Below are 11,084 nucleotides of genomic sequence, written 5' to 3'. Positions count from 1 at the left end.
GTGGGCGGTATTTTGTTTGCATGTGAAATGGAGAAGGGATAGACAAAGGGTTTTGTTTCTTTGTTTGGTGTTTTAAAAGTTTGTAGGGAGCTATTGGATACGTATATGTCTATAGCGCTTGACCACGTTGCATGATCAAATTAGTTGAAAATTAATTACCAGTGTCAAATTGATCACCGGATAACGTATCGATGAATTAAAGGAATTTTTATATTGTATGATCGTTCATCAACATAATAGCCATCAAATATATATAATTGTTTTTGGCGAACCTAAATATGTAACTTTGCCTAATTTGAAGTGTCAAACTGATAGCTTGGATCAAATATAAATGTCTATTTATTTAGATGCACAGGTCCAACATGATAATTTTATTTGTTATTTTGAGGTCAATAATTTGATTGTATACATAAATAAATAACATAAAACTATCAATAATGTTGTACTTGAACCACATTTTCTTTACCAGCATTTGATATTATAGGTAACAATAATAATTATTAGAAGAAACACATTTTAACGTTTTATTCCTGGTCATCAATTAAGCCCTTTTGGAAAGTACTCTCTCCATAAGTGGTGCTACTTTCAATTCGATGTCTTAAGAAATCTACTCACTCATAAAAATAAAGAAGTGATTTTACGAACTTAATTAGTTGTTGCAATTCGATGTTGTATTATTTAATTAATTTAAAAGTAAAGTATTTCCGTTCTCACAAAAGTAATAGCTATAAGTTTTTGTCTCGAGACTTGAGTATAAAAAATCTTTGGTAAAGAGCTCTTCATAGAGTAATATATATGTTAATATGCTTAATAATAATAACAAGGGGTGGTGGCGCAGTTGGCTAGCGCGTAGGTCTCATAGCGTCTGAGTAATCCTGAGGTCGAGAGTTCGAGCCTCTCTCACCCCAATTTTTTAACACTTTTTTATTAAAAAAGAAAATAACAGTTTTAAATTCTGATATTGGAAATATGGTTCTACTAAGATTAATAGTAAAATTTTACTCCTCCTCTCTTTATAATCTCTTTTACTTTTTTCATTTATTGCTTATTTTCACTATATTTTTTTATTCAATTCTTGTTGTTAGTGCTTTGTCTCTGATCCTAATACGTTTTAGCATCTGCAAGAGATAGACTCTGAGCATTCTGATCCTAGTACGTTTTAGCATCTGCAAGAGACGAGTACGCTTTATTATGCTTTAAAATGCACTCATGCTATGCCAAAATAGTACTATTTGACATGATCACTAAAAGAGAATGCACCTTGTAGGTGAACCATCTCCATCGAGACACGTGCGCTTTATTATGCTTTAAAATGCACTCATGCTATGCCAAAATAGTACTATTTGACATGATCACTTGAAGAGGATGCACCTTGTAGGTGAACCATCTCCATCGAGACACGTGCGCTTTATTATGCTTTAAAATGCACTCATGCTAAGCCAAAATAGTACTATTTGGCATGATCACTGGAAGAGGATGCACCTTGTAGGTGAACCATCTCCATCGAGACACGTGCGCTTTATTATGCTTTAAAATGCACTCATGCCAAGCCAAAATAGTACTATTTGACATGATCACTAAAAGAGAATGCACCTTGTAGGTGAACCATCTCCATCGAGACACGTGCGCTTTATTATGCTTTAAAATGCACTCATGCCAAGCCAAAATAGTACTATTTGACATGATCACTTGAAGAGGATGCACCTTGTAGGTGAACCATCTCCATCGAGACACGTGCGCTTTATTATGCTTTAAAATGCACTCATGCCAAGCCAAAATAGTACTATTTGACATGATCACTTGAAGAGGATGCACCTTGTAGGTGAACCATCTCCATAAACCAGCCTTAAGGGTGTGCAAACTCCCGGGACTGCATCATCGAGGTTGAGACCTTCCACTGGAATAATATCCTGATGCATATATAAACAAGAAACCTATTGGCATTTCTTTAACAAAAGTGTTTTCATCAAATTTTAAGTTTTATACACCGACAATGATACATCAGTTCAATTTAACCGACTACCAACAGGTTATTATTAGTCTATTTTCCAAATTATAGATTAGGCTTGTTATACAGAGTTATTTGTACATAGGTCAACTTAACTTGATAATATTAAAAGAATCTATATGTACTTAACAACAACAACATATCCCAGGAAATCCCACAAGTGGGGTTTGGGGAGAGTGGAGTGTATGCAAACGTTACCACTATCTTGTGGAGGTACACAAACCTTAAACTCAATCAAATTAGGCAAACGGACTTACTTTAGGATCCAGAAGTAGTTGATGATGAACTTTAACGAGCTCTTCCTTGGGATTAATGGCAACAGATAAGTAATCAACACCAACGAGTTTGATGTCAGTATTCTGGACCAAATACTCTGCTCCATCTGAGGTGAATGCAGCATAGGAGGAATCAAATTCTTTCTTGTACATCAGCCTCCTGTTTATGTTCACAATATTACATCCAACACAAAACGACATGACAAAATGAACAAATTAAACAACTTATGTAAGTAGTTTTAGCAGGCTTGAAAGTTGAAACAAGTTAATGCCTCCAATGGACAAACGAACAAGTACCTGTCTGTGTTTAGTGTTTGAAAAAGAACACGTTTCACTCCCCGAGGTATGTTCAATGACCTCATCACTTCAGCTGATGAATACAAGAACGAGCAATAATAAGGTTTATATCATTTGGTGCAAATTAGTTTCTAACAGACACAGTGTATTAACAAGAAAATAAGTAAGTAGGCAGGCAAGATACTATCCCAAAAATTAGCAACATACCTGTAATATTCTTGTCCCGTGGGGTGTCCACTACAACTACAAGAACTGGACCTGCATTCACACCAAAAATATGCCATTTTTTTCAAAGAGAAAAAGAAAATAAAACCCGGCTAAATTGCAGGTAAGACTAGTATATATAGGCAGAAACCACAAGTGTATTCAGTATGTCGAACCTGAACAACAACATATCCAGTATAATCCCATTATCTTACCCCTACTTAGAGATTGTTCCTGAAAAATACTCGACTCAAAAGAAAGAAAGTTGAAACATGTTTACAAGGAAAAAGAATATGACTACACACTATCAAGATACAAAGCAACTAAAAGTGCTACAACACTCTGCTACCTACTAGTAAGGAGAAAAAGAAAGGAGAAAACTAGGCCTACGTCCCATATAAAAGTGCTACAATACAACACTGTGCTACCTAAGGAGAAAACTAGGCCTACTTTGTGCCCTAACTCTTAATCTCCAAAATTTCCTATATAATCCGCAAATACTTCTTCGGCCTATCTCTACCTCCAGTGAGCTGGAGCTCCAAATACAAGAAATTAACAAATAGATGCCAGAAGCATTACCATTCAAAGTTGGTAGATGCTAGTCTCAAGTTTTATGAAGTTTCCCAGTCCATTTTTGGAACCATAAGCAGGCAAATCAAGAGCATACTTGTGGCTAATGTCAATTACTTTCTTTTTCATGTAATTTCTCTCTTCTTCCATGATACGGCAGCGAGCGGCAGCAGGGGGCAGAATAGTGAAGTGTTATGATTAGTCATTGGAGAAGAGTAGAGAAGTGGATAACAGTGGAAGGAGAGGACAAGTGAGGACTGAAACACACAGAAAGTTGTTGAAATAGTGACACTTGTATTTTTTTGTAACGGCTAATTTGGCATTTGTCAGCAGGTGTGGATAGGGATCGGGGATGATATAGAGGATAGTCAAGAGTCATTTGAACTCCCTCGTAAAAACTATTTGTTAATAAATAAATTTTAATAATAACAAACATAAAAATCATATTAGTGTTATGTAGCTATAGCTTTGCTATTTGCGCAGAGATCTGATTCGTATAAATTTGCAGTTATTTGTATAAATCACGGCGATTTATATATATCAGGGCGTATATGTCTATGAGAATTGCATTTGTATATGTATATGTTATTTGCGTTAGGCTAGAGTGACGAACGAGATTAGGAGAGACGAGAGAGGCAAACGAGAGAGTGAAGAGAGGTGAATTGTATATATATATCGGTTAGATAATTCTATACTTGTGACTACTATGTATATGTATCAATGATTGTGTTTGTACATCTGCATAAAATTTAAATTCGTATACAATTGAATCGAGTTAAACATTTGTATTTGTATATCAAATCAATCTCTCGCTTTATACAAACATAATTATACGTTATATTTTGTATAATTTGTGTTTGTATAAATCGAGAAAGAGAGAAAGGCAAAAGTGAATTGGGCATGGAAAGATTTGTATATGTATAATTATAATTGTATAGGACGGAGAGATATGTATTTATATTTGTATTTGTATATGCAGTTCTCTCTCGCTTTATACAAACACGAACATAATTTATACATTTGTATTTGTATAAAGTGAGAGAGGCGAGCGAGAGAGTCGCGAGCAAGATTCAGGGGAGAGAGGCGAATGGCAAGGAGTTTGTTGTGAATTGGAATTAAATGAAACTGTAGTTATAACATTTATTTTGAATTAATAGTTTGCTATAATGCACAATTTTCCCTTTGTTAATTGAGATAATGATTTAGTCCATTAAAGATGAAGGCAAAATAGAGCCGAAAGGTTGACGTCGAGAGCATTTTAGGCCTGAAAGGCAGAAGAAGAGTAATGTTATACCAATTTGCATAGTTGAAGAGTATTTTAGGCCGTTTTCCGAAAACTAAAAAGTATATGTAAAAAAAACATCATATGTAAATAATAAACAACATTAATTAATGTCTCACATTATAACATATCATTATATTATATAAAAACATAGATCACAATACAATATTATTTAGATATATTGAATCATAATATTAACTTAAAGACCCAACCAACTAGATGGTATGGTTGAAGAAATCATTTGAAGTACATATGTTACTCTCATCATTGATTGTAACTTGTTAATCTTCTCAACCAAATCTTTTTTAAATTTTTTGATCTTTTGTATCAGTTGTTTCACTTTCTGAATCAGTCCCCTAGAATATTTTTTTTTGATAGAGCGCTCAAAATTATCTTCAGTAGCCTTTCCTTTTCCTTTGTCATCGATTGTCTTTTTTTTTTTCGTTTTGTTCATCTTCTCATGCTTTTGTGATCACAATTTTTTTCAATTGTCGTCCTACAGCTTGAAGAACACTCAGTTAATGATTTTGCCTGCAAAAACAGACCGACAATCAATCCAACATCTAGTTTACCAAATATAAATGGTTCAATCAAAGACAAAACAGAAATAAAGACAAAACTTGAACTAAACATAACATAACATAAACAAGCGGAAATCATAATATAATTCAACAATCCCCAAAACTTGGTGTCACGTGTACAAGTCACTAAGTATTACAATATATTCTAAAGAAATACAAGTCTGAATGTCTGCATATCTAGAATGGATCGAGGACATAATGAAAGAACAAGTGACATCTGCCGAAGAGACAAGTAGTTACCTCACAAACTCCAAATGCAAGCCTCGGATGAAGATGAGAGAAAGAGATCAAGACGATCCAGGCTCGTAACCTACTCAAGTGTAGAAAGCAAGGGAATGAGTACCAAACAACAACAATACTCAGCAACCATCCCCAGTTAACCCTAAGTAAAGAATATCGAACACAAGCACCCTATCACACCTTTCGAACCTTCTCATACTACAACCTGCATTAGAGATCATAAACAGTCCATCCTAACAGTTTCACAATATTAATAGAGCAACACATTTCAAGTAGATCATTGAATTTCACACACCAAAGTATCAACAATATCATTGAATTTCACACACCCGAGTATCAACAATATCATCAAAACCCTTCAAGCTCAATAGTGATGCAAAATTGCAAACATAACAACTCACTTACAAATACCAAGAATGATGATGAGGTGCAAGTGCAATGCAGAAAATTGTATAGAATTTAGACATACAAGATTGCATAAATACAGTAGCTTTGTACAGTGATTATCAATGAGAAATACAGAAATTCCATATTTTTTCTTTTAAGGTCTATTTTGAACTTTCTTTTTTTGACAGGTAGAATCCGAGAGCTTACTCTCACTTCAACAATTTATTATGTACAAATGCTACAGCTGCCCAGCCTAAGCTTGCCAAAGTGATAAGCAGCATTGCTTTTGTAATTTGGTCGTGGTCCCATTGTGTGGTGCTTTACTCCACTCCAACATATCTCTGGTGCTTCCTGCTACATATTATCAAGTAAATTAAACATGAGAAGGCGGCATATCACTTTCGGAACTCGTGACCCACACAAATATTCCAAGTTCCCCAGGTTTAAGATGTAGCTACAAATATTGCAACCGGCTCATCTTTATATCAAATATACCCAAGAACACAACCAACCGAGCACAAGTAAGGAACCTGACTGGTGTGCAACTTAAGCATAAATGAGAATATTTCACATTGAACTAAAACAGAAAAGTAGTTAAATAGCACACTCTGTGCAAGTACTGAAAGATGTACCTTATGGTTGGAAAAGTTTACAACGAGAGCATCACTTAATTACTATACACCTAACAGGTGATCCCTCAGCACCAAGCATCCTCAAGGGCAGGCAGTGTACAGTGTATATTCCAGGTTCTATATCATCAAGCTTCAATGCTTCCACGACAATGATCTCCTAGAGCATTTCAAACATGGTAAGATTTGAACAAGAGTTCTACAGGCATCAAAACAAGTAAATGTTCAACAGAATCACTAATGAATGTCGTAAGACTCGAGAAAACAATGAACAGTAGAAACACCAACTACAATTTGCTCATCTATTCAAATGAAAATAATCTAATTGGCATGTAGAAACAAAGATCACATCATGGGTCATTAACAATATATTTTCCAAGAAGACAGCGTATATATTTGTTACAATCTATGTTAAAAGTTCATTTTATTCCATGTGTAGTCCTTTTTTGGATAGCTAAAATGTGAAGTTCCATACTTGGGTCTCTGAATTAGGTGTTGTCTGCAATCACGAATGTTTGTCAGAGTTAGGTGACTGCAGACAACAGCTAACTCAAACTTATCCAGTATGGAAAAGTCAGAGAACTCTAACAATTGCTCAAACTATAATCCAACCACAATCAGTGGACTCCCAAAAGGCTATTTAGGCTCTCGCCAATAATTGTTTTCAGTTCGATCAAGGCTCAAACAAGGGCAGAAAATTTCCTGGTAATTAATAAGTTCACATTGAACTTCAGAATCATTTCACCTATGAAGGAAAACTTTTTCAATTGGTCATTACTTCTCTTCTCATGCTAATAGACACTTTAATGTAACACCTTTCTTCTGCAGATCACGAATCTTCATTCTCCAGACAACAAAGTAAATAGGTAATTCCTAATACTTAGAATCTCAAATATTCTTTTGTTTAACCATTGCTTAGAATCTCAATTTTTTGCACCTTGAAGAAGAATTTAGAAGAGAGAAATTTAAACAGCTGAGATAACACCACATCTCCTCCCACCCTCTCTCTTTCTATGGTCCTTTAAAGAAAGGGGGGAAACGGTTCAAATTACCCTATCAAATACCACTTACCCTGCTTTTGAGGAAAACAAGATGAGCAGGAATCAAATCATCATATGCAGCAATTGACAAATAATCAATTCCTGGAAAATATACCAGAATGTTAGCTAACCATTCCTTTACAAGAAAAAAAATGCTTGAATAAAATCAGGTGGTAAAATAGCACCATTTAATTTGGCATCAAGGAAATGCTATTAAATCACATGCAGGTCCAACAACTTTCTCATCCCAGAAAAATAATGCAGATTTTCTCATGTGATGTTCCACTGAACATAACGTAGAGAACCTTACCTAATTCATAATAATCAATGGATCTATCTTAAGCTTGTTGCCGCCTCCATTTTCTTTTTGCCTTTTTTGTTGATAACCGAGAACATGACCTTAGATAGGAGGGTATGAAGGTACAGATTAGGGTAGAAGGTTAGTAGGTACTTGAGCGTTGTCTTGCTTTTCGATGGGATTAGGCATGGTGGTAATCTAGAGCACCGTGTTTGTCGTATAATTAGCCTTATTCATGTAATTTCTTGCTATTGTTATCTGTTACTGTCAATTGTTTATTATGTTAAAAGTGATCACACTATTTTGTTGATGTTACTGTTCCTTGCCTATATGCTCTGCACTGCTTCCCTATTAGTTGTCAAGTTTTCTTCACTGACGTTTCTCCTTTCCATTACTACTTTGATTTACTTCACTTGAGTCGATGGTCTTTAATTAACACCGAAACAGTCTCTCTACTTCCACAAGGTAGGGATAAGGTCTACGCACAATCTACCCTCTCTAGACCCCACTTGTGGAATTTCACCGGGTATCTTGTTGTTGATAACCAAGAAATCCCTGAGGACAGGTGTATACGGTTTGAAACTCGGGGAATAATGGGCCCGCCCCTCTACCATTCTCTAATACTAGGCTCTTGTCTTCTGTAGGGTTCGGCACCATGACATGCGTCTAACCCACACATCACAAGTTACACACTTACCACTAGACCAAAGCCATGGGGGCAACCACCCCCAAGTTATATGCAAGATTTTAAATTACAATGGACAATTTTCCACAGAGAATTGAAAGCAGACTGTCTTCTTCATCATCAGTGTTTTCATGTGTCAACAAAGTTTTATAAACAGAAAAGTTTAACATTAATGCACAAAGGAACATGTAAACACACTCTTTGGTTGCAGATGGCAAGCTAAAAAAGACCAACTGATATGAAACAAAAGGCAAAGGATGCAGACAGTGACTCAACAATGAGAACCATACTAAACTGTGTGTGGATGTGAATGGAAATGGCATATTATGACCTCTTCTTAAATAGACTCAGATCAAGATAACACATGGGAAATGCAGCTGCTATACAGAAGTCTCTTTAGGGTAAAGTCAAAAATGAAAATTGAAGTTAAAAGATATGCAGAAACGCTGGCAAAGTTGGGAAGGAAAGAATAAAACCAGAGCATTTTACAAGAACCACGGCCAGTCAAACATGTTGGCAGAAGGCAAGAATGGAACCACTAGTGACAAAAAGATGAGGCTACACAATATACACGAACCACGACCTATGTGAATCCAATATAGGATAAAGCAAGACACATGGAGTCATGTTTCAGAGTAGATATTTGTCTTGAATTTTCTGGCCACCAATCCTAGTTTTGGCATTACTAAGAGGGACATGGCACATAGTAGACACCTATACTATATGCATGTGTGCAAATATACTTAAAAAGTGCTCTACAACATCCTCTTGCTTTAAATAAATTTTGTTCATTTGGTCTGAGAGGTCAAATTGGCTCCCCTGCTTGTGCATCCCATGCACGTGCCATTGATCTATCTGATGGGAGAGATCTACCAATTCCTTTATTTCAGTGTGTTGTATCCTCTATAGAGAAGGAGTACCCCCTCTATTCAATATATGATTTCTTGCTCAGAGGGAAGGTCATCTATATGGAATAACTGAATTTGCCAAAACAGCATTTTCTAAGCATTTCTTAGTTGAGTCCCTTCTTGACACGTCATGCTGGATTTGAAGAAAGAGAAATAAGAGTCTGATTCCACTAGATTTCATTGTTCAACAATCTCACTCTCCGATATAGTGATATCTGAAGCATATATTGATTAGATCTATGCAAAATAATATTACCTAATTCAGAATAAATATATACAATAAGGATGCTTTCACACCAATAATTAGGACACACTGGAAAGATCAAGCTGAGAAAACACTTTGACCAATAATTCTAGGTAACATAAAAGAAAGAGGTCATACTTATTGAGGTACATGAAATATATGTAGACACCAAAATGCGGACACCCCTCAGGACTACACAAAAGAAGTGGTAGATTGAGATAGTAGTGAATAATGTTAGGTGCAGCAGGAAAAAGAAAAACCTTGTGGGTGTCTTGAACTCATTTAAACCAATTATGGTAAAGCACTGCTCCACAAAACATTCAAGTAACCAGTAATCCACAACTTCATTCACAAATAACCAGGTCAAAGCCAATCATTTCTTTCCTTCAAATATCATCTTGTGACAAAAAATGTGGTATTGCATGCCTAACCAACAAGTTTGATGTCAGTGTTATCCACCAGCCACTGTGCACCATCCTTCATGAATCCCACAAAGCTTGAGTCTAACTTCTTTTTCCACATAAGACGCCTAATGGAAGTTCAAGGGAAAAGAAACTGTGTCAAATATAACAGTATATCCAAGTAAAATCAATTAAACCACATCCACTCTTTGGCTAAAGAAAAGTTAGCACGTCATACTTCTTGAAACCTTTTTCTTTGTTTGGTATGTGGAGAATGGAGATGCATATATTGAATGTTTGAACTATGGAAACTAACTATAAGAAGTCAGTGGTCCACAAGAAAAAAGATCAAAGCAAAGATGCTCAACCACAAATCTGAGCTCCGGCCACGTGTTTGGGGGGGTGGGGGGCAGTACCTAGCCATTTCATTTGAGGGAGAAAAAATTTTCATGAAGAATATTAGGCTTCTGAATACAGACCTCATTCTTTGCCACTGAATGTGGTAGATGGCAGCCTCTTTTGCTTTGAGCATTTTGTGGCCACTGCTTGCCTTAAATAGGCAGCTAAACAACAAAAAAGGGATGCTCATAGCTTGGAGGGCCTCTAATGTAACACCCCGTAATCGAAACAGACCAAACTACAGATTTCGAGAAGTTGCAGGTGCAACTTACGGTCACCATCCACGGACCGTAGGTCAGACCACGGCCCGTACTGGTGGTCCGTGGTTCACCACTGCAAACCCTCCCAAACCAGCTCAGAAAAAATATGCTAAGTCTCGACTCACGGACAAACCCACGGTCCGTAGATCAGACCACGGTCCGTGGTCTGTGTCCGTGGATTGAGACCTCATTTACCCAGTCTCTGACACAAACTACGGTCGACCAGTACGGACCATCAATCGATCCACGGTCCGTAGGTCTGACAGTAAGTTAGGGTCAACAGCCAGTTAGCTGAAAATTATTGATGGGTCAACTTCAGATGGTCATAACTTTTAGCACAAAAGGAATTGTGTGTCCCATTACCTATGATATGATA

At 36.3% G+C, this 11,084-nt stretch overlaps 1 protein-coding gene and 1 long non-coding RNA gene across 2 annotated transcripts in view; both read right to left on the bottom strand.

Moving 5' to 3' along the window:
* Positions 1-2,121: 2,121 nt before the first annotated feature.
* Positions 2,122-3,616, bottom strand: LOC102593827 (uncharacterized). The gene is made up of 4 exons (XR_001474569.1): positions 3,364-3,616; positions 2,788-2,838; positions 2,581-2,653; positions 2,122-2,443 (listed from the first exon to the last, which is right to left on the bottom strand). It is a non-coding gene; the product is annotated as an uncharacterized lncRNA (long non-coding RNA).
* Positions 3,617-5,880: 2,264 nt separating this feature from the next.
* Positions 5,881-11,084, bottom strand: part of LOC102591479 (kynurenine formamidase-like) — a gene marked incomplete at its 5' end in the record, with an annotated part of 24,564 nt that continues 19,360 nt past the window's right edge. Inside the window, 4 exons of the mRNA XM_015312911.1 lie at positions 5,881-6,195; positions 6,477-6,633; positions 7,545-7,615; positions 10,080-10,177. Coding sequence (XP_015168397.1) covers positions 6,508-6,633; positions 7,545-7,615; positions 10,080-10,177 — 295 coding nt within the window. The remainder of the gene's footprint in view (positions 6,196-6,476; positions 6,634-7,544; positions 7,616-10,079; positions 10,178-11,084) is intronic.

This window comes from Solanum tuberosum, unplaced genomic scaffold (assembly GCF_000226075.1).
Source record: "Solanum tuberosum cultivar DM 1-3 516 R44 unplaced genomic scaffold, SolTub_3.0 scf00223, whole genome shotgun sequence".
NCBI lineage: Eukaryota > Viridiplantae > Streptophyta > Magnoliopsida > Solanales > Solanaceae > Solanum > Solanum tuberosum.
This window is presented reverse-complemented; position numbering and strand designations above follow the sequence as displayed.